General features: G+C 40.7%; 6 protein-coding genes across 6 annotated transcripts; all 6 read right to left on the bottom strand.

Moving 5' to 3' along the window:
• Window positions 1-658: 658 nt before the first annotated feature.
• Window positions 659-2,105, bottom strand: LOC121194569 (trace amine-associated receptor 13c-like). The gene is made up of 2 exons (XM_041057507.1): window positions 1,825-2,105; window positions 659-1,478 (listed from the first exon to the last, which is right to left on the bottom strand). Exons 1-2 carry the CDS (start codon window positions 2,103-2,105, stop codon window positions 659-661), a joined length of 1,101 nt encoding a protein of 366 aa, XP_040913441.1.
• A 1,887-nt stretch (window positions 2,106-3,992) lies between these two features.
• Window positions 3,993-5,172, bottom strand: LOC121194672 (trace amine-associated receptor 13c-like). Its single transcript, XM_041057650.1, has 2 exons — window positions 5,003-5,172; window positions 3,993-4,812 (listed from the first exon to the last, which is right to left on the bottom strand). Exons 1-2 carry the CDS (start codon window positions 5,170-5,172, stop codon window positions 3,993-3,995), a joined length of 990 nt encoding a protein of 329 aa, XP_040913584.1.
• A 2,793-nt stretch (window positions 5,173-7,965) lies between these two features.
• Window positions 7,966-9,436, bottom strand: LOC121194563 (trace amine-associated receptor 13c-like). The gene is made up of 2 exons (XM_041057500.1): window positions 9,264-9,436; window positions 7,966-8,785 (listed from the first exon to the last, which is right to left on the bottom strand). Exons 1-2 carry the CDS (start codon window positions 9,434-9,436, stop codon window positions 7,966-7,968), a joined length of 993 nt encoding a protein of 330 aa, XP_040913434.1.
• Window positions 9,437-11,377: 1,941 nt separating this feature from the next.
• Window positions 11,378-12,836, bottom strand: LOC121194728 (trace amine-associated receptor 13c-like). Its single transcript, XM_041057727.1, has 2 exons — window positions 12,667-12,836; window positions 11,378-12,197 (listed from the first exon to the last, which is right to left on the bottom strand). Exons 1-2 carry the CDS (start codon window positions 12,834-12,836, stop codon window positions 11,378-11,380), a joined length of 990 nt encoding a protein of 329 aa, XP_040913661.1.
• A 1,825-nt stretch (window positions 12,837-14,661) lies between these two features.
• LOC121194594 (trace amine-associated receptor 13c-like) lies at window positions 14,662-16,138 on the bottom strand. The gene is made up of 2 exons (XM_041057539.1): window positions 15,969-16,138; window positions 14,662-15,481 (listed from the first exon to the last, which is right to left on the bottom strand). The coding sequence occupies exons 1-2, from the start codon at window positions 16,136-16,138 to the stop codon at window positions 14,662-14,664; spliced, it is 990 nt and encodes a 329-aa protein (XP_040913473.1).
• Window positions 16,139-18,581: 2,443 nt separating this feature from the next.
• On the bottom strand, window positions 18,582-19,833 carry LOC121194501 (trace amine-associated receptor 13c-like). The gene is made up of 2 exons (XM_041057421.1): window positions 19,661-19,833; window positions 18,582-19,401 (listed from the first exon to the last, which is right to left on the bottom strand). The coding sequence occupies exons 1-2, from the start codon at window positions 19,831-19,833 to the stop codon at window positions 18,582-18,584; spliced, it is 993 nt and encodes a 330-aa protein (XP_040913355.1).
• Window positions 19,834-23,644: the final 3,811 nt, after the last annotated feature.

The following is a 23,644-nucleotide window of genomic DNA, read 5'->3' as shown; positions in this document are numbered from 1 at the left end:
ACACAGAGGTGGACTGCTCAGGACTGCTAAAACACTTTCCATCCCCTTCTTAAGCCTGAAATTCAGATTTAACACATTCATCAATAAAACCCATCCCAGGGTCAGGGTTTTCATGTGGGGAAAAAATAACACTAATTCTCTTGTTGATTCCTTTTGGTTAAATTACAAACAGAAATCAAATTTAAACACAGAATTTAAATTTATTTTCTTTTCAAACGCAAAATATTGTTTTTAAAATAATGAAATGCAAACAGTTTCCTTATTGTAGCCTAAAACCTGTTATGTTATCTAATGTTATGCCTGATCAGCGTATATCTGTGCTTGAACTAGAATTTTTAAAAAAAAGGTATAAGTATTGTGAAGAAGCAGCTGTTTTGCATGACATATGTGGCTTTTATCTCAAGTCAGGCAGATAAAATTGAAAAGTTCTCTCTGCATCACTGGAAATATTTTTTGTAATCAGATTAAAAATCATTGCACATGCTTAAACTGGAATTTAAATATCTAAATACGATCAACATACAATCATTTTGTCCATGTTTCTATTTATTTTCCAGACTTTGTGATGTGTAAATTCAGTGTATTGAAGATAGCTAAAAATTACTTCACCTTCACATGGAAATAATTAGTTTTAGTTAATCCATCCCAGTCTCTCTCTCTACTGTAAACTGGTATCACGGGAGCCTGGCTGCAGTATCTGAAGTGTAGTAATGTTTTTAATAGATTTTCTGAACCAGGGATAGAAAGAAACATAGATCACTGGGTTTAAACAGGAGTTGAAATACAACAACCAAACCTCAATCAGTGCAATTGACGTCCCAATTAAGTTGTTAAAAGCTGCAACAGTGAGAAAATAATACGGACAGGAGCACAGAAGAAACACAACTACTACAATACCAAGAGTCCTGGCTGCTTTTATCTCAGATCTCTTAGCTTTTACAGTCTCTGAACGCTGGAGTGTGACGGTTGCAATGTGAGAGCGCATGGCACGAGCCTGAGACACAGCCACCACAAATACTCTCAAATACAAGAGTATGATGACAACAATGGGGCCAAAACAGGTCACAACAAGATCAACTACTCCTTCAGCAAAAGTAATTATGACTACACATTCTCCATAACAGGAGTTATACCTGCCCGGTTGTTCGAAGACATCCCACAATATCCAAGTGCTGTGGACAGCAGAAAATATCCAACACAGACAAACACAGAGTTGAACTGTTTTCAGAGTAACTTTGGTGGAGTAAAACATGGGGTCACAGATTGCTATGTAACGGTCAACTGATATGAGAACCATGTTTCCTACTGACACGCTGACAACAAGGAAACCTAAAAAGTTATTCACAACACACATAATGTCACCTAGGGTCCAGCAGCCTTGGTTGTGGAGAAGTAGAATTGGCATCTGCAGGAGACCCACAATGAAGTCTGCAACAGCCAGAGAGAGGAGGAGGAGGTTGGTGGTGGTGTGGAGCTGCCTGAAATGAGAGAATATCAACACTGAAAATATTGGTATATGTAGAATTTGTTGAAAAAAGTTTTACTAGCAGTTACAATACTAGCAGTATGAATATATCTGTAACATGGCTAAATGCAGAACAGTTTTACATTTTAATTTTATGTGCCATAATTGTCAGGTAAGAAGATTAGCAGCAGCATATGCCATGTAGCAAATGAGAAATACAAAAGAAAAATCACAAATGTTTTGATTAGCGACCTAAATGAAACATTATGTTTCCTAGCTCAAAGCCACTTCTTCATGTATCTAGCTGGAACCTGAAAATGAAAATCTTTTTATGCCATGTGGAGAAGTTTTATCTCTGCCTGAAGTATGAGATAGAGATGATGACCAGCAGGTTAAGAACCACAGTCAGAAGAACGATGAAGTACACCACAGTGTAAGAGATCGTGATCTCAAATTGAGGAGGCATCGTCATCCTGCAGGAGGTGTTGAGCTGGGGGAAGCAGAGTTCAGCTTCTTCCAGAGCCTCCATTATCAGAGAGAGAGGAGAAGCTGCTGAGCTCTGGCAGCTTTCTGATTCAAACTCTTTGTCATACAGCTGATTTATCTCTTTCCTTCCTCCCCTCCCATAGGCAACTTCCATCTTGTCAGAAGGCCAAAGCCCAGTACGTCACACTCTGGCTCTGTGTACTGCTGAATGTAGTCAAGACTGAGTAAATGAGAAATCTTTTAAAAACAAGTAGACAAACATCTATCTGTGCGACACCTATTGTGCTACGGTCTGTTATCCCATATTTCTTTTACACAAAGATTAGTGTGAACATGAAGGTTTTTAAATGCTAAAAAAAAAGGTGACTTACTCCTTTCCCACTGCCAGCTTCCAAGTCTGCCTTTCCGTTTTTGGTTTTTTTTTTGTTTGTTCTTTCTTTTTCTGGTGTGTCACGTTCAAAGTCACAAAAGCACCAGAAAACAGAGTCAGTAGAAAGGAGCGCGGAGGCAGGAGACTTTGTTATGGCCACTACTGACTGACTCTCACCATGCTGTCTTACCAGTGTTGCAACTCTTTCCCACTGAAGACAAAAGCCAGATGTCAGATGCCCTCAAAGGTCAAAGTGTAATGTATTGTGCTGACTAAGCTAGTGAGAGGGGGAACAATGGAGGAAAAGGTTCTGCAGAAATTTCCGTATCCACCAGTCACACTGAGCAATCACTATCTATTAACAGCAGCAACTTTATCCTCGATAGGATGCACCTGATTCTGGCTGAGGTATCCTCTATAAAATAATATTTGCCAATTATTGAGTGAGATTTAACATTAAAACTCTGTGATACAGGATTGGGAATCAACAACAGGTATTTTATGGATGCAGCTTCTCTAATTGTTTCTGCTTATTGGTTCCATACTTTATTGATACTCTTGTTGATTCCATTGAAAAATAACAAACTAAAAACAGGTTTTACATATCATTACTTTTCAAAAACAAAATACTGTTTCTCAATCAGCGAAAGCAAGTCACTATATATCTGTGCTTGAACTGGAACAAAAAAGGTTTCAGTACTCTGAGCTAGCAGCTGCAATGCATGACGTATGTAGCTTTTATCTCAGCTTATATCCTTGCAGTGATGCGCGTCAGGACAAGCTACATACGTCAGTGCTTGGCCACAGTTACAGCAAGAAACTGACATGAGTTAGAACGACACCAAAGTGGTGGCGATATCTCAGAATTGCTTTCTGTCCCGTAACAGATCTGACTTTGACTGTTTGAATTCATCTTGGTCATTGTCTTTGGAAGCTAGTTTGACTTCCAGTTGTTGAATCTATCATTCCCGTCATTTTCATGGGCGTATAGCAGAGGGGTGAACAGCTGATCCAGTACAGATTCAGAAATGTGTGTGGAAAATGATTTCAACATTTAACTGGCAGCAGTAGGAAGCAAACTAGCAAATTACACTGATTCATCATCTCAAATCAGTATAAGTTATTTATTTTTCCACCTCAAAATGTTAATACCATTGTTAGACTCTTACCCAACTGTAAAACTCACTGCAGGTCACTCTATCCTGGTATCAGAGCATTTGAAATAATGAAATACAAACAGTTTCCTTATTGTAGCCTAAAACCTGTTTCCCATTCAGAGCTGTGTTTTGGCAGACATCCCTAACAGACTCAGGCCTTACAGGATACATGTGTTGCTATGCACAGAAAATTCACAGGTTTTCTCTGCAGCAATGGCAATATTTTTTAAAGAAGATTCTCTGGCTTCAGTCATTCAAATGGGATTACTGTAGTCAGATCACACACAAGATACATGTGTACTCATAAAGAAAGAAAGAATGAAAGAATCATGTTGTCTGGTAGAGACAGATATCTGTAAATTCATATACGATCAACATACAATCATTTTCTCCATATTTGTTTATTTTCCAGACTTTGTGATGTGTAAATTCAGTGTATTGAAGACAGCTTAAAAATAACTTCACCTTCACATGGAAATAATTAGTTCTAGTTAATCCATCCCAGTCTCTCTCTCTACAGTAAACTGGTATCACGGGAGCCTGGCTGCAGTATCTGAAGTGTAGTAATGTGTTTAATAGATTTTCTGAACCAGGGATAGAAAGAAACATAGATCACTGGGTTTAAACAGGAGTTGAAATACAACAACCAAATCTCAGTCCCTGCAGATGATGCCCCTACCTGGTTGTTCTCAGCTGCAATAGTGAAACAATAATATGGACAGGAGCACAGAAGAAACACAGCTACTACAACACCAAGAGTCCTGGCTGCTTTTATCTCAGATCTCTTAGCTTTTACAGTCTCTGAACACTGGAGTGTGACAGTTGCAATGTGAGAGCGCATGGCACGAGCCTGAGACACAGCCACCACAAATACTCTCAAATACAAGAGTGTGATGACAACAATGGGGCCTAAAAAGGTCACAACAAGATCAACTACTCCTTCAGCAAAATTAATTATGACTACACATTCTCCATAACAGGAGTTATGCTTTCCTGGTTGTTTTATGAAATCCCACAGTATCCAAGTGCTGTGGACAACAGAAAATATCCAACACAGACAAACACAGAGTTGAACTCTTTTCAGAGTAACTTTGGTGGAGTAAAACATGGGGTCACAAATAGCCATATAGCGGTCAACTGATATGAGCATCATATTTCCTACTGAAACACTGACAATGATGAAACTTAAATAGGGATGAAAAGCACATAAAATGTCACCCAGGATCCAGCAGCCTCGGAAGAGGAGAATTTCAGCTGGCATCTGCAGGAGACCCACAAGGAAGTCTGCAACAGCCAGAGAGAGGAGGAGGAGGTTGGTGGTGGTGTGGAGCTGCCTGAAATGAGAGGATATCAACACTCAGCACTGAACTGTCACAACAAGCATAAACATATTACAGCATTACAGCTGTACAAGCATATACAAATAACCAGTATGTACTGATCAAAGGTATTAGCAAAAGACCATTTTTTCTGGAATCTGAAAATCAACATTTTTTATGCCATGTGGAGAAGTTTTATCTCTGCCTGAAGTGTGAGATAGAGATGATGACCAGCAGGTTAAGAACCACAGTCAGCAGAGTGATGCAGGACAGCAAACTGTGAACGATCGTGGTCTCCAAGTGAGGATGCACTGTCTTCCTGCAGGAGGTGTTGAGCTGGGGGAAGCAGAGTTCAGCTTCTTCCAGGGCCTCCATTATCAGAGAGAGAGGAGAAGCTGCTGAGCTCTGACAGCTTTCTGATTCAAACTCTTTGTCATACAGCTGATTTATCTCTTTCCTTCCTCCCCTCCCATAGGCAACTTCCATCTTGTCAGAAGGCCAAAGCCCAGTACGTCACACTCTCTGTGTACTGCTGAATGTAGTCAGACAGAGTAAATGAGAAATCTTTCATCAAAATCAAAATTTTTTAATCTTAATTTTAATCCTAATTAAAATTTAGCCCACACAGCCTCTCTGGATGGAAGCGCTACATGTGAGCCCTCATCCATCCATCCATCCTTTTTCTATACCGCTTGATCCGTTAAGGTCGCGGCGGAGCTGGAGCCTATCCCAGCTGACGACGGCCGAGAGGCGGGGTACACCCTGGACTGGTCGCCAGTCAGTAGCAGGGCCGACACGCAAAGACAGATAACTACACAAGCACACACTCAGCTAGGGACAATGTAAAGTAGCCAGTTAACCTAATGTGCATGTTTTGGGGATTGTGGGAGGAAGCCGGAGAACCGGAGAAAACCCACGCAGGCACAGAAGCATGCAAACCATAGACTGTATAAGACATGGACGTAGCACCCGTGACGTCACCCATTGGTTTCGGGGAGTCGGTTTTGTAACCAAACCATGGGCATTTAAGCTGCGCCATCTTGGATTTTAGTGGGAATGTACTTTCCAAAGTAGGCGGAGATGCGGTTATTCTACGGGTCAGCCGGCCGAGAACCAGCCCACTTAGCTCGGAGCAATATTTAATATTTACCGACTTTCACCGCTGCCTCCATCCACTATGCACTTACAGTTACAGCAGCACACAAACAACAGCAGCCGCTTACTGACGGAGCTGCTCTGTCCATGCAATGTCGGACTTTTTAAACAGAAAAATGAGACGACATAAAATTGTAGCCTAGTATTCCCGCAATAAACGGACTCTGAGAGCACGGAACACACCGCAACAGCGTTCCTAACATTATCCGCTCCGGTCCTCTATCTGTATCAGCAGCGACCATAAATCGGCAATCAAGTCATACGCCAGCGGCAAAATATGCTAATACATGCTAATTAGTGCAAACATCCAGGTAAAATAGTGAGAAATTTACTTACCGAAAAAATTGCAACACAGACTCCTTCGACGGTCGGTTAGTACAGTCTACACTACAACAAGCCATACTGTCACAAAAACCTATCAGAAAATTGGGAAACAAACACGGACACTGCGGCCCCCGTCAACCGCTGGAGGTAGCCGCCTAGCCCAGCCGATGCTTTAGCAAAGAGCTAACTGCCAGTGCCTGTCTACCACGCCCTAATTTATGTAGGGCCACAGTGTTCACGGAGGTGGAAACTATCAATAGAGACCAAAAACAAAAAATGTACCAGGCTGTAAATATGTTTTTTTAGGGTGTAAAGTTGGCTATTTTAACATGGGGGTCAATGGAGAATTGCCCACTGACTTCTGGAGCCAGCCCAAAGCGGCAGCCGAGGAACTGCAGCTTTTTGAACGTGATCCTCACTGCTGAAACCTACAACTGCCCCCTTGATACAAACTCATGCAAACTCTGCGCAAAAGAGCTCAGACCGGGGTTTGACCTCATGTTGCTAATATTGCCATAGTACTTTAGCTTTGTGTGGTAAAGTTTGCAGACAACGTACGTCCTGTCGACATGTTTAAAACTCCTTCCATGAAAACCAAAATGCATCCACACGCTCGCTTGTAGCCCAGATGGATGGATGGATTGGTTGGTTGCCGGTTAATGGTTTTTCTTTGTCCATTTCAAGTGCCTCTCGCCCTGCTAGCGTAGTAAGCTCGCTTGTTAGTTCTATTAGAGGGTGTTTTGTTATGACTGTTACTCAACAGCTCCGCCTTGAGGCTAAATCCTGTATGACAATCAGTGACTGGAGAGTCACTGCAGTGTATTACAAAAAAAAAAAAAACACCCCTAATAGCTATAGATGTTGTTATAGTTATGGATAAAGCCCATAGTAGGGCTGGCTCAGGTAAATCTGACCCATCCCTTACTTATGCTGCTATAGACCTAGGCTTCTGGGGGACTTCCCATGATCCTCTGCACACCTCTCCTCTTCTCTCTTTCTTTTCTCATACCCACTCTCACATTTATAAAGCCATTATTGCTTGTCATTAACTGGAAAAGTCATTGACAGTCAGTGCATGAGTAGTGGAAAGGAGAGTTTTCAAATCCATACTGACCTTCAAAGATCCAAATGTATTGCACTTTTATGATGACTAGCTGGTGAGAGGGGGAAATGATGGAGGCAAAGGTCCTGCAAATTTCTGTAGCAACCAGCCACACTGAGGAATCACCATAACACACGTTTTCCAACTCAAACTGTTAATAAAATTGTTCAAATCTGCTTGCCCAGCTGTAAAACTCACTGCAGGCCACTCTATCCTGGTATCAGAGCATTTGAAATTATGAAATACAAGCACTTTTCTTATTGCAGCCCCAAACCTGTTTCTCATTCTGAACCGTGTTTTGGAAAGCATCCCTAACAGACTCAGTCATCCAAAGGGGATGACTGTAGTTCACACACAAGATACAAGTGCAATTATAAAGAAAGAAAGAATGAAAGCATCAGGTTGGTAGAGACAGATATATCTGTAAATTCATATACGATCAACATACAATCATTTGGTCCATAGTTTTATTTATTTTGCAGACTTTGTGTAAATTCAGTGTATTGAAGACAGCTTAAAAATAATTTTGCCTTCACATGGAAATAATTTTTTTTAGTCAATCCATCCCAGTCGCTCTCTCTCTCTCTCTACTGTAAACTGGTATCACGGGAGCCTGGCTGCAGTATCTGAAGTGTAGCAATGTGTTTAATAGATTTTCTGAACCAGGGATAGAAAGAAACATAGATCACTGGGTTTAGACAGGAGTTCAAATACAAAAACCAAATTTCAAGCCCTGTAGATGACGCCTCTACCTCGTCTTTCTCAGTTGCAGCAGTGAAATAATAATATGGACAGGAACACAGAAGAAACACAACTACTACAATACCAAGAGTCCTGGCTGCTTTCATCTCAGATCTCTTAGCTTTTACAGTCTCTGAACGCTGCAGAGTGGTAGCTGCAATGTGAGAGCGCATGGCATGAGCCTGAGACACAGCCACCACAAATACTCTCAAATACAAGAGTATGATGACAACAATGGGGCCTAAAAAGGTCACAACAAGATCAACTACTCCTTCAGCATAATTAATTATGACTACACATTCTCCATAACAGGAGTTATACCTGCTCGGTTGTTTTAAAAAATCCCTCAGTAACCAAGTGCTGTGGACAGCAGAAAATATCCAACACAGACAAACACAGAGTTGAACTCTTTTCAGAGTAACTTTGGTGGAGTAAAACATGGGGTCACAGATTGCTATGTAACGGTCAACTGATATGAGAACCATGTTTCCTACTGAAACACTGATAACAAGGAAACCTAAAAAGTAATTCAAAGCACACATGAATTCACCCAGGATCCAGCAGCCTTGGAACAGGATGATTTCAACGGGCATCAGCAGGACGCCCACAAGGAAGTCTGCAACAGCCAGAGAGAGGAGGAGGAGGTTGGTGGTGGTGTGGAGCTGCCTGAAATGAGAGAATATCAACACTGAACAATTCACTGTAAAAACATGTACAAATATATTGCAGCATTACAGTGGTACAAGCATTTGCAAATAACCAGTAAATATCCAGTACGCACTGATCAAAGGCCTGAGCAAGAAACTAGTGAATGTGCAGCAGCTCGATATGTGAGACACCATTACTAATCATTTTTCAGTAACACTTTTGCTGCATCTCTCAAAAGCACCATGACCATAGTTATCATTAGCTTTAAAAGTAACAATAGCAAATGTAGAAATACAGTGAGTGTTGTACACAGTGAACCACATGTTAAACACAAAGATAAAACTCTCAGCATTATGGTCTAACCTGCTAACATTTTCATCAAAATGAAACCTAAATGAAACATTATGTTTCCTAGCTCAAAGCCACTTCTTCATGTATCTAGCTGGAACCTGAAAATCAACATTTTTTATGCCATGTGGAGAAGTTTTATCTCTGCCTGAAGTGTGAGATAGAGATGATGACCAGCAGGTTAAGAACCACAGTCAGCAGAGTGATGGAGGATGACAGCAAACAGTAAATAATTGTAGTCTTCAACTGAGGACGCATCGTCCTCCTGCAGGAGGTGTTGAGCTGGGGGAAGCAGAGTTCAGGTTCCTCAAGGATCTCCATTATCAGAGAGAGAGGAGAAGCTGCTGAGCTCTGACAGCTTTCTGATTCAAACTCTTTGTCATACAGCTGATTTATCTCTTTCCTTCCTCCCCTCCCATAGGCAACTTCCATCTTGTCAGAAGGCCAAAGCCCAGTACGTCACACTCTGACTCTGTGTACTGCTGAATGTAGTCAGACAGAGTAAATGAGAAATCTTTTAAAAACAAGTAGACAAACATCTATCTGTGCGACACCTATTGTGCTACGGTCTGTTATCCCATATTTCTTTTACACAAAGATTAGTGTGAATATGAAGGTTTTTAAATGCTAAAAAAAGGTGACTGACTCCTTTCCCACTGCCAGCAGACAAGTCTGCCTTTCTGTTTTGTTTTTTTTTCTGTTCTTTCTGTTTCTGGTGTGTCACGTTCAAAGTCACAAAAGCACCAGGAAACAGAGTCAGTAGAAAGCAGCATGGAGGCAGGAGACTATGTTATGGCCACTACTGACTGACTCTCACCATGCTGTCTTACCAGTGTTGTAACTTGCAGTTTTAAATATGGAAAAAAAAAATCACCATTACACACTGATCACAGAGACTGAAAAACAATGAATGTTCCTTTCTACGTCAAAGTATCAGGAACTCATCAGGACCCAATCAGGACATCCGTCATAGCATTGTGGTCGAAAAGGAGTAAAAGTTTGCATGTCCACCCAAGTGTCGTGTTTCAGAAATTGCTGATCAGACCTGTGGGACAAGTAGCTGATGGTTCCGTCCACATCTTCCTGCAGTAGTACGGTCCCTGTGAATGCAGCACTGGCATCAGCCTCCAACTTGGAGGGACTGGAAAAGTCATTGTCAGTCAGTGCTGAACCAGTGGAGAGCTTTCATATGCATACTGGCTTTCAAAGGTCCAAACACATTGTATTTTTGTGCTGACTAAGCTTGTGAGAGGGGAATGATGGAGGAAAAGGTCCCGCAGAAAATTCAGTAGCAACCAGCCACACTGAGGAATCACTATAATGCACATTCAGTGGTTGGCACAGGAAACTCAGCAACAGCAGCAAAATGATATTTTCCATTTACTAAGGGAAATTTATTGTTAGAACTGTTAGGACTAGGAACCAGTAACAGATATTTTATTAAAACAGTTTTTCTTATTGATTCAGCTTATCGGTGCCGTACTTTATTGATACCCTTGTTTATTCCATTCGATTCATGTACAAAAAGAAATCAAATTAAAAACAGAATTTGCATTTATACTTTTCAAAAACAAAATACTATTTCTCAGTCAGGAAAAGCAAGTCACTTTCAGGGAGCCAAACTACACCAGACAACCAGGTAACTATCAGAAGAAGCAGAGACAGCAAGCTTCTGGCTCTGGCTGACAAACCATGACAAAGCATGGGGAGCAAGCAACCCCTGAGGAAATTAGCTGCAGGGAGGGGAGTGTTAGGGAGATGTCCCTGTTCACTGCACCGCTACCTGGAGATGTTCTGGGATAAGGGGCAAAACATCTATGAGCGATGGTGCCCAGCTAATGACCCTGCAACTAAACAAGTCGCCACCGGTGGAGGTGCGGCAGGCCTAGTGTCATGCAGGAAAAAGAGCTTCCTGTACAGCTCTTTGCCATGCAAAAAAAAAATCACGAGTTTTCTCCAATATTTTTTTAAAGTAGAATTTCTGGCTTCAGTCATTCAGAGTGGATGCCTGTAGTCAGATCACACACAATATACACGTGTAATCGTAAAAAGAAAAAGAAGGAATGAAAGCATCAAGTTGTCTGGTTGAGACAGATATATCTGTAAATTCATATACGATCAACATACAATCATTTGGTCCATAGTTCTATTTATTTTCCAGACTTTGTGATGTGTAAATTCAGTGTATTGAAGACAGCTTAAAAATATTTCACCTTCACATGGAAATAATTTATTTCAGTTAATCCATCCCAGTCTCTCTCTCTACAGTAAACTGGTATCACGGGAGCCTGGCTGCAGTATCTGAAGTGTAGCAATGTGTTTAATAGCTTTTCTGAACCAGGGATAGAAAGAAACATAGATCACTGGGTTTAGACAGGAGTTGAAATACAACAACCAAATCTCAAGCCCTGCAGAGGATGTCCCAACCTGGTTGTTCTCAGCTGCAACAGTGAAACAATAATATGGACAGGAGCACAGAAGAAACACAGCTACTACAACACCAAGAGTCCTGGCTGCTTTTATCTCAGATCTCTTAGCTTTTACAGTCTCTGAATGCTGCAGAGTGGTAGCTGCAATGTGAGAGCGCATGGCACGAGCCTGAGACACAGCCACCACAAATACTCTCAAATACAAAAGTGTGATGACAAAAATGGGGCCTAAAAAGGTCACAACAAGATCAACTACTCCTTCAGCAAAACTGAGCACAACCATACATTCCCCATTACAGGTATTATACTTTGTTGGTTGTTTTAAGAAATCCCACAATATCCAAGTGCTGTGGACAACAGAAAATATCCAACACAGACAAATGCAGAGTTGAACTCTCTTCAAAGTGACTTTGGTGGAGTAAAACATGGGGTCACAAATAGCCATATAGCGGTCAACTGATATGAGGATCATATTTCCTACTGAAACACTGACAATGATGAAACTTAAAAAGGGATGAACAGCACATAAAAGGTCACCCAGGATCAAGCAGCCTCGGAAGAGGAGAATTTCACCTGGCATCTGTAGGAGACCCACAAGGAAGTCTGCAACAGCCAGAGAGAGGAGGAGGAGGTTGGTGGTGGTGTGAAGCTGCCTGAAATGAGAGAATATCAACACTGAACAATTCACTGAAACAACATGTACAAATATATTGCAGCATTACAGTGGTACAAGCATTTGCAAATAACAAGTAAATATCCAGTACGCACTGATCAAAGGCCTGAGCAAGAAAACATTATTTCTATGTGTTTATCCTTGAGGACAAGATTAGTGGATGTGCAGCAGCTCGATATGTGAGAAACCATTACTAATCATTTTTCAGTAACACTTTTGCTGCATCTCTCAAAAGCACCATGACCAATACATTTTGTTGTACACAGTGAATCATACGTTAAACATACAGATAAAACTCTCAGCATTATGGTCTAACCTGCTAACATTTTCATCAAAATGAAACCTAAATGAAACATTATGTTTCCTAGCTCAAAGCCACTTCTTCATGTATCTAGCTGGAACCTGAAAATCAACATTTTTTATGCCATGTGGAGAAGTTTTATCTCTGCCTGAAGTGTGAGATAGAGATGATGACCAGCAGGTTAAGAACCACAGTCAGCAGAGTGATGGAGGACAGCACAGTGTAAATGATTGTGGTCTCCGAGTGAGGACGCATCGTCTTCCTGCAGGAGGTGTTGAGCTGGGGGAAGCAGAATTCAGCTTCTTCCAGAGCCTCCATTATCAGAGAGAGAGGAGAAGCTGCTGAGCTCTGACAGCTTTCTGATTCAAACTCTTTGTCATACAGCTGATTTATCTCTTTCCTTCCTCCCCTCCCATAGGCAACTTCCATCTTGTCAAAAGGCCAAAGCCCAGTACGTCACACTCTGACTCTGTGCACTGCTGAATGTAGTCAGAGTAAATGATAAATCTTTCAAAAGAAAAAAGAGAAAAATCTTTCTGTGCTACACCTGTTGTGCTATGGTCTAATATCCTATATTCTTTTTACACCACGGTTAGTGAGCCAAAAAACAGAGTAGGAAGCAGCATGGAGGCAGGAGACTATGTTATGGCCACTACACACTAACTCTCACCATGCTTTCTTACCAGTGTTGTAACTTACAGCTATGAATATGAAAAACAAAATCAACATTGCACATTGATCTGAATGTTCCTGGCTGCGTCAGAGTTTTGTGGTGGAAAAAGAGTGAAAATTTGCATGTCCATCCAGGTGTCATGTTTCCAAGACTGGGAAAGGAACATGAAGGGGTTTTGGTGATTGTATACTATGACAGGTAAGTAGCTGGAGCCAGCACAGAGTGTGAGTGTTACGGGGAAAACAACAGGCAGGATTTCTTTTCTGATGGTGAAATATTTTGTCTGGTGCTTTTGAAACCTGTGGGACAAGTAGCTGATTGTTCCACATCTTCCTGCAGTAGAGCAGTCCCTGTCAATGCAGCACTGGCGTCAACCTCCAATTTGAAGATACGATAAAAGTCAGTGTCAGTCAGTGCATGAGTATTGGAAATGAGAGCTATCACATGCATACTGGCCCTCAAAGGTCAAAGGAATCACCATAATGCACATTCAGTGATAGACACAGGAAACTCAGCAACAGCAGCAACTTTATCCTCATTAGGATGCACCTGATTCTGGCCTAGGCATCCCCTATGAAATAATATTTGTCATTTATTGATGGAAATTTAACATTACAACTCTGTAAAATAGGATTGGGAATCAGCAACAGGTGTTTCATCGATACAGCTTCTTTTATTGATTCTGTTTATTGGTCCTGTACTTTATTGACACTGTTTTTGATTCCATTTGATTAATGTACAAAATGAAAATATATTAAACATTTATTTTACCTTTATTTACTTTTCAAAAACAAAATACTATTTCTCAATCAGCAAAAGCAAGTCACCAACTGTGCTTGAACCGGAATAAAAAAGGTGCCAGTACTCTGAACTAACTACTGCAATACATGACACATGTAGCTTTCATCTCAGGTTATCATGTCCTTGCAGTGGCGTGAGTCAAGGACAAGCAGGGAAACGGGGCGGCTTTTTTGGATGTTTGCACATGTGCACTGTGAATAATCCTGGGATCTTGGATACAAGTGTGCTCACTCAGCTGCAGCTGTTCTGAGATCAGTTGTGATTTTGCGCACATTATTTTGCAGATGCACAGATGTGTGTGGAAAATGATTTCATCATTTAACTGGCAGCAGCTGCAAGTAGACAAGCAAAATATACTGATTGATTACCTCAAATTAGTACAAGCTGCCTTTTTTTTACCACCTCAAAATGGTGATGACTGTAGTTCACACAAAAGATACAAGTGCAATTGTAAAGAAAGAAAGAATGAAAGCATCACGTTGTCTGGTAGAGACAGATATATCTGTAAATTCATATACGATCAACATACAATCATTTTGTCCATAGTTCTATTTATTTTCCAGACTTTGTGATGTGTAAATTCTGTGTATTGAAGACAGCTTAAAAATAATAATTTTTGCTTTGACAGGACAATAATTTCTTTTATTTAATCCATCCCAGTCTCTCACTCTACAGTAAACTGGTATCACGGGAGCCTGGCTGCAGTATCTGAAGTGTAGTAATGTGTTTAATAGCTTTTCTGAACCAGGGGTAGAAAAAAACATAGATCACTGGGTTTAAACAGGAGTTGAAATACAACAACCAAATGTCAAGCCCTGTAGAAGCAGTCCCTACTAAGTTGTTCTCAGCTGCAACAGTGAAACAATAATATGGACAGGAGCACAGAAGAAACACAGCTACTACAACACCAAGAGTCCTGGCTGCTTTTATCTCAGATCTCTTAGCTTTTACAGTCTCTGAACGCTGCAGAGTGGTAGCTGCAATGTGAGAGCGCATGGCACGAGCCTGAGACACAACCACCACAAATACTCTCAAATACAAGAGTATGATGACAACAATGGGGCCTAAAAAGGTCACAACAAGATCAACAACTCCTTCAGCAAAATTAATTATGACTACACATTCTCCATAACAGGAGTTATACCTGCTCGGTTGTTCGAGGACGTCCCTCAATATCCAAGTGCTGTGGACAGCAGAAAATATCCAACACAGATAAACACAGAGTTGAACTCTTTTCAGAGTAACTTTGGTGGAGTAAAACATGGGGTCACAGATTGCTATGTAACGGTCAACTGATATGAGAACCATGTTTCCTACTGACACACTGATAACAAGGAAACCTAAAAAGTAATTCACGACACATATAATGTCACCCAGGAACCAGCAGTCATGGAACAGCAGGATTTCCACGGGCATCTGCAGCAGACCCACAAGGAAGTCTGCAACAGCCAGAGAGAGGAGGAGGAGGTTGGTGGTGGTGTGGAGCTGCCTGAAATGAGAGGATATCAACACTGAACTGTCACAACATGCAGAAATATATTACAGCATTACAGCTGTACAAACATCTGCAAATAACCAGTAAATATCCAGTATGCACTGATCAAAGACCTATGAAAGAAACCATTATTTCTGTTTTATTTATGTCTTTGAGGAGGAGATGTGCAGCAGCTTAATGTGTGAGAAACCATTACTAATCACTTTAGATGCCTCTCTTAAACGCACCATGACCATAATAATCATTAGCTTTAAAAGTAACAATGGCAAATGTATAAATACAGTGAGTGTTGTACACAAGTGAATCACATGTTAAACACAAAGATAAAACTATCAGCAGTAAGTTTTAAGGTGCTAACATTTTCATCATAGACCTAAATGAAACATTATGTTTCCTAGCTTCAAGCCACTTCTTCATGTATCTAGCTGGAACCTGAAAATCAACATTTTTTTTATGTCATGTGGAGAAGTTTTATCTCTGCCTGAAGTGTGAGATAGAGATGATGACCAGCAGGTTAAGAACCACAGTCAGCAGAGTGATGAAGGACAGCACAGTGTAAATGATCGTGGTCTCCGAGTTAGGATTCATCGTCCTCCTGCAGGAGGTGTTGAGCTGGGGGAAGCAGAGTTCAGCTTCTTCCAGAGCCTCCATTATCAGAGAGAGAGGAGAAGCTGCTGAGCTCTGACAGCTTTCTGATTCAAACTCTTTGTCATACAGCTGATTTATCTCTTTCCTTCCTCCCCTCCTGTAGGCAACTTCCATCTTGTCAGAAGGCCAAAGCCCAGTACGTCACACTCTGACTCTGTGTACTGTTAAATGTAATCGGGCAAATAAAATGGTTGTTTCTAAACCAAATAGACAAACTTTTTGACAAAGTGACCACATGATGCTTTTTGGACTGATTAGTTCAGTCACATGGAGAGTGTTCAAAACTTGAATGTCCGTCACCACACAACATTGTGTTCAAAACTTTATTGCCAAAAATAAAATCAGCAAAGGAGACTGTACATAGAATGTGGTCAACTTCAGAAGGATCTTGGAAATTTCATAGCTTTTTCCAAAAGTCATGGCTGCACATCAACACTGCCGCCATCTTGCAGCAGCAGGTGTGGACCCAGCGCTCCCTGAAACATCCATCCCTCCATTTTCTATACCTTTGAGTGACACTTGACATATCGCAAGTCTATCACGGGGTACACAGATATATGGACAAACAACCATTTATGCTCCCATTCACACCTATGGACAATTTAGAGTCACCAGTTATCCTAATTGGTGTGTCCCTGGACACGTCTTTGGACATGCAGATTTGCTCTGGCCTGACCTGACTTCGAACCCAGAACCTTCTTGCTGTGAGGAAACAGCGCTAACCACTGCAGTGTGTGGGTTGTTTAAAGTTTGGAGTATTTTTAAGTAGTTTTTTGGTCTTAATAATTGTTTGTGTCACAGTAAATACTATTTTGCACATTCAAAGTTGTTAGTGTGTTGTGTAAATCAAATGGTACAAGCCCCACAAAATCAATCAATGTTTTGTCTATTTTATTTATTTATATCTTATTTGTATTTATATCTATTTCTATTTATTTTGCAGATGCAGATATAAATACAGGTAATAGTTTTTTTTGCTATACCTCTAATGTCTATGCAGACGTTTGTGCCCTTACATTAGTGCTCCATAGAAAACGTACTGATCTACTGCATCACAGTGTGATGTGGAAATTGTTCAGTCGCTGACAGAAAAGCCCTCCTGAGAGTTACAGTCAAGATCACACAGCCAGCAGTGTTCGAAATGTCTCAGCTCACTCCTGCTACCACCTCTTTGCCCTGCTGTCATCTGGAAGACACTACAGGGTTAAAAATAAACAAATAAATAAATAAAACTCCAGAGTCAGAATAAAAAGGTTTTATCTCAGAGTCATCACGGAAGTGAACGGAGAAATACGTTATTTCAGGGATGTTTACACACAAGTTCAGCTTTGGTTGTGAGCGTGCAACATTGCTTCAGACAATTCTTATTAAAAATGATTAATGCAATACTCTGAGTATGTTACCTTTTCCATTATGTGGGATGATTGTGATATATACAGTTAACGGCTGCTTTCCCATCAGCAGCATGGTCGGCCACAGCACAGTCAGTATCCGTATGCATGTGTGTGTTTTAATAAGGGCCTGTACGGTTACTGTTTGTACCTTCTATGCTCTTTTACTGTTATTTCCTCTAATTTCAACCCAGCTGTTTCCTGTTTTAGCACCTGCAGCCTCTGTATCATGGTTGCAGGAGCTAAAACAGGAAATAACTGTGGCTGAGAAAAGAGATTAATCCAAACAGTTTCTTGTGAAAGTGTCAAAAAATATGACTATAATCTGCCTATATGATTTACATCTGGGAAAAAAAGGGAAAAAAACAAAAGTATGTCTTGGTTCAGAAACACAAAATCTGAAAATGTTAATGTACTTAATCTATGAATAAGATGATGAAAAATTAAGTTTTGTATTAGTGCAAACACTGTACATGAAGAACACATGTTTGGCCTTAAGTATGGATAACATATTTGTTCCTGTGCTATTCTTGAATTTCAAAGATGAGATCCACTTGACCTGTGAGAAAATGTTTCATTCCCATACAGTGATTTATGAAGAGACAAAGAATCTGAGGAGGAGAATTAAACTTGGGCTGAGTCTTAGTTCTCTTCATTTTCAAAATTAATTTTATTTAAAATTAATGTTTTAAAAATGCTCTTATTTTGAACTGATATGGAGTTAAATTTTATTTTCTTAAACAAAGCTCAATCTCTATAATACAACATACATCCTTTTTAAATCTTGATTATGTTTAAATTATTATTTCTAATGTATATTAATCACAAGCTACAAGACCTGTTGAGGTTTCTCACATAAATGTCTGTACACATTCGTATGGACCAGATGCAGATTAATCAAAATTTAATCACATGTATAGTACAATTAAAAAACAGTAACAGGGTTTCAGTTGACAATAGATATTTGTGCTCAAGAACAACACAAACCAATGCATTTTATCTTTCACAGAGAACATCTTAGTTCAAAGACAAAGTCCCAACACCCCTGCGTGTGACTATAGTAGTTTAATATCACGGGAACCGGGCTTCAGTATCTGAAGAGTCAGAATGAGTTTAATACATTTTCTGAACCAGGGGTAGAAAAAGGCATAGATGACAGGGTTCAGGCAGGAGTTAAAATGTGCCAGCCAGATCTCAAATGCTGCGGATGAAGCATCGATAGAGGTGTCTTCACCTGCCAGAGTGGGGTAGTAGTACGGACAGAAACAAAACAAAAACACAACTACAACAATACCAAGAGTCCGGGCTGCTTTCATCTCTGTTTTCTTCACAGCCCCAGTCCTTGAACGTTGGGCTGTTACGTCTGTAATGTGAGAGCGAATGGATCGAGCCTGAGACAGGGCCACCAGAAATACTCTTAAATACAGAACTATAATGGCAGTAATGGGGATGATAAAGGTGAAAACAAGGTCAACAACCCCTGCAATGTAATTGATGACAACCACACACTCTCCAAAACAGGAGCTGGACCTGCCTGGTTGCTCCAAGTGATCATTCAAAAGGAGAATCCTATAGACAACAGAACAAATCCAACACAAACAAACATAGACTTGTGCTTTTCTCTTGGTGACTTTGGTGGGGTAATGCAGAGGGTCACAGATAGCTACATAACGGTCAAATGATATGAACACCATGTTGGCCACTGAGGCAGAGGTAATGATGTAGTCTACAACATAATACAGAGTGCACACAATGTCACCTAGAAACCAGCATGCTTCTATGTAGATGATTTCAACCGGCATCAGCAGGAAGCCCACAAGGAGGTCTGAGACAGCCAGAGAGAGGATGAGGAGGTTGGTGGGGGTGTGGAGCTGCCTGGAGAGGGAGAACATCATCACTAAACACACTGTGATCATAAAACCACGACAGATTATTTCATTAGTTTCTGTTATTGCCAACATGCATCTACATGAAAGAGGAAGAAAAAAAGCACTGTTATCATACATTGTACATAACAACCAAAAGATAACTCTAGCATCTAGGTGTGACAACATCTGTATACCAGATCAAAACAGTTTCTTCTTAATGGTCAAGTTATTTCAATAAATTATGACATTTAGATGATTGTAGCTGCCTGAAGTGGGAGATGGAGATGATGACCAGCAGGTTGAGAGCCACAGTGACAAGAGAAATGGAGGAAAGCAGAACATAAATTAGCATGGCCTGGGTGTAAGGATGTGTAGGCTTCTTGCAGGAGGAGTTCAGGTGTGGATAGCAGAGTTCAGTTCCTTTCAGGGCCTCCATCATCCGAGAGGAGAAACTGCCGAGCTCTGGCGGCTTTCTGGCCAGAACGCTCAGTCACTGAGGCTTTTTATCACAGTCCTACCTCTTCCTCCCCCACGCTGCAGCTCACGTTCTCTCTTACGTGGAGACTCGCGATCCCTCCTCCCCTCGAGCTTTCCATCATGCTGTTCCCCTTCATTTTTTTCTCTCCTAACTTTTCAGCAATATTCTGATAATGCTTCAAGATGTTGTGATGACAGTTTCACCGATTAATTTTTAACGCAATTAATTTCTGGTTGCTACTAGTGGTTAAATGTAAGTTCAGTGGAGGAAAACAACATCATGGGGACCTACCGAGTAACTGCTGAATATTTTAGAAGATAGGGCGAAGTATATTATGCCATTCATTTTTGGTAAATACATCACGGGGAAACAAAAGTCAAGTTTACTCTTATATACAGAACTATGATATGCCGGAGTACCCGGAGAAAACCCACACGTGATTTTGGCGGGTCAGTGCTGATCAGAGTTACAATACTCCTCATCTGCATCTTGATCATGATCATGTTTCAACAGTCTTCAAAAGAAAACAAAAAAATGTATTGTCAGACTATTACGTCTTTTTAGCATGATGCCATTGTGATGTTCATTTAGTCACTTGGACAGATGGCAGATGGCTCACATTGCATTGTGAGCAGTGGTGGCTTTGCAGCCTTGTTGCCACTGGTCAGCTGACACTTTTGTAGTTTCTAATCACTACGTGGGAAATGTTGTGTCAGAAATTCTGAAATTCTTCTCCCACTTGGAGTTATGACTCAGGAGCTGATGTGTTTTTTCCCCCCACTCATCTGGTCGTAATTAAAGTCTGAACGATGTGATTGGACCCGAGTGTTGAATCTGTTTCCACAGCCCATCAAAGCCCATCATTAACTGACCAAGCATCTACAACAACCTGTAAACTGACTCCATACAATTATGTTGATGACACCCAGCCTTGGTGTCAGTTTGTCCCAGTGGTCACTCCTGGTATTGCAATAATAAAAAAAATCCCCTCACAGGCCAGATAAGTATTTTCCTGCTCAGATCAGAATAATAAAAGAGATGTTGCACCTCCCACTGCAAACAAGGCTGGTTGGTATTATACTTGGTATTGTGAACTTTTAAACTATGAACTTTTATAATTCTGAAACTTTCCCAGAGCCTAGAAAAAAACTCTGTTTGATGTGCCATCCCACAGTCTATGAGCCGAATTGGGACATGCAGGCAGGGCCAGGGAGGGAAACACTAATGGACATGTGCTGTGGGCTGCAAAATGCAGAAGTAAAGCGGGAAGCTAGATGTGAATGGGCGCCATCTTTGAGTCTGGTTTCCAGTTCTTAGAATACATCCATGGTTATACGAACACTATTCCTTCAGTAGTAATGAATTCTTAGGAAAACTGTTCACAGTGAAGTTTTTTGGATCAGATAGACACAGTGTTGTTATGTTTTTGTGTTGTGCCACAAACAAAACGGTTTGTTGCAGGATAACGTGTAAAAACCCCAGCAAACATCCCGATTTTCTAACACTTTTTTGTACTTTTTCTTAACTTTTTGACACTTTTCGTCATTTTTCTTTAATACGTCTCTTTGTGCAATTTTCTTCATTTTCAATTGGAAGTTTGTACATAACAAAAGAATTTCACTAGGGGGATTAATAAAGTTTTTCTGATTCTGATTCTGAAACCAAAGTCGTATGAATGACTAGATGCCACATGTGGAAAATGTCTAATTTAGTTTGATTATACTTTGGCAGAACTGACCAGTGAAGCAATGATTGCATCACTTGTTGATGAGGTTGCATCACAAATGTTTAAGGTTGTGACAGATATGATCTCAACTGAGAAAAATCTGTTTACTTTGAAGAATTGTTTGTTTCATAAGCTTTGACTATGTCAGGTTTGGCTGTGAGGAAATTGCATCATGTTAGAATTTGTTTTCTTAACACCTTTCTTAACACGTTTTCTGACACTGATGCAAGCAGGTGTGAAAACTTGCTTGGCCACAGAGTCACACAGTCATTAGCCACAGCTAACACACAGAGCTGTTCAGCGTCCAGAGGCAAATTAAATGTGAAATGACACATCATGTTGGACTGGATTGTTTTTGTTGAGAAAAAAATGTTTACTTTGAAGAATCGTTTGTTTCGTAAGCACTAACTGTGTCAAGTTTGGCTGTGAGGAAATTGCATCATGTTAGAATTTGTTTTCTTAACACCTTTAATTGCACTGATATCGTTTTCTGACATTGATGCAAGCAGGTGTGAAAACTTGCTTGGCCACAGAGGTACACAGCTAACACACAGAGCTGTTCAGCGTCCAGAGGCAAATTAAGTGTGAAATGACACATCATTTGGACTGGATTGTTTTTGTTGTGTCATCCACAAGAGAATAATCTGTTCTCACTTAAGTGTGTGTGTGTGTGTGTGTGTGTGTGTGTGTGTGTGTGTGTGTGTGTGTGTGTGTGTGTGTGTGTGTGTGCGTGATGGGACTGCGAGTGTTTGAGTTTTGAAGTTTATTCTCAGAACTTCTGCAGGCTGGAGCAGGGACTTTAACTGATCATTTTTCCACTCTCCACAGTGCGAGTGGCTTGCAGTGCAGAGACACATTAGACACTCAAAGACACACAACTCAGAAATAACTGACCAAATGAGTCAGGGTGTTAGAACACTGCTCTGAAGTTCTGAGATCAATCCTTGGTGAACACACAGATGAAAAACGACTCGAAGAAATGGAGGCCATGTTTGTCTGACCAAACAACTGCTGGGAAGTTCTAAGGATGAGGGTTCGATCCTTAGGATGCTCAGTGAATTATGAAGACTGAAAAACTCTGAATACAATAAGTAGTGTGGTAATCCTGTGGCAGGATATTTATAAAGCAGGGCTGAGATGGTCTAGAGACACAGAGATCTGAGCTGATCCAGTGTAGCTTCCAGGCAGAGCAGGAGAGCAACAGGAGGAATCAGGCCAGGCAATGGTGCAGGCAGAAGGAGACAAAAATTAACAAAAACTCAAACAAGCAAAAAGTTTCCAAAAAAAAAAAAAGAAAGAAGGAAATAAGAATGAGACTATCTGTGTAGCTCAGTCTATGACAGGGCAACATGGTGGATTTGAAACCTGGTATGTAAAGCAGGGAAGACTGGAGATGATTAGCAGCTTGCCGCCCGACACCTGTGCACCTGATCCAAGTCTTGTAATCAGAGCACAGGCAAGGAGGGAGAGAGGGTCAGTTCTCATAGGCCGTAGACAGTCTGATAGTTCCAGTCTACAACATTAAACACAAAGACAACACAAAAACCTTTGAGATGCAGAGGTTCTAAAATCTAAGATCTGTGTCTGAACATCTGAGAGATCAATAATAAAAACATATATCTTTTATTTTATTCCTCTCTCTGTGTATTTTGACTATTGTCTTGAATTTATTGATGTAGTTCTCCATTAGTTCTCCATAAAAATATCAGATGTTGCAGTACAATATCCTCTTTTAGTGACTACAGCATTATTAAATTTATCCTCTCACAGCACTTGGTTAAGGTTAGGGAAAGACTGGTCTGGTTCACCAAAGTGCTTTTGTTGCTTGAACTTATCCACAGACGGGGCCGGGTTTGAACTCCGACATCTGGTGTGACGGTTGTACATCTCTGTACGCCTGCCATCCACCATAACCACCACCGGGTGATTCCATTGCCACTGATAAATTTGCCCCAGTCACATCTAAACACATCTCAACCTGCACAAGTTGATCAATAAATACGATTCCATGACCAATTCATCAGTGGCCACTGCAATACCTGTGCC

The sequence above is a fragment of the Toxotes jaculatrix genome, chromosome 15 (genome assembly GCF_017976425.1).
Source record: "Toxotes jaculatrix isolate fToxJac2 chromosome 15, fToxJac2.pri, whole genome shotgun sequence".
In the NCBI taxonomy this organism is placed as follows: domain Eukaryota; kingdom Metazoa; phylum Chordata; class Actinopteri; family Toxotidae; genus Toxotes; species Toxotes jaculatrix.
The sequence above is the reverse complement of the archived record's forward strand: the minus strand, read 5'-3'. Positions and strand labels throughout refer to the sequence as shown.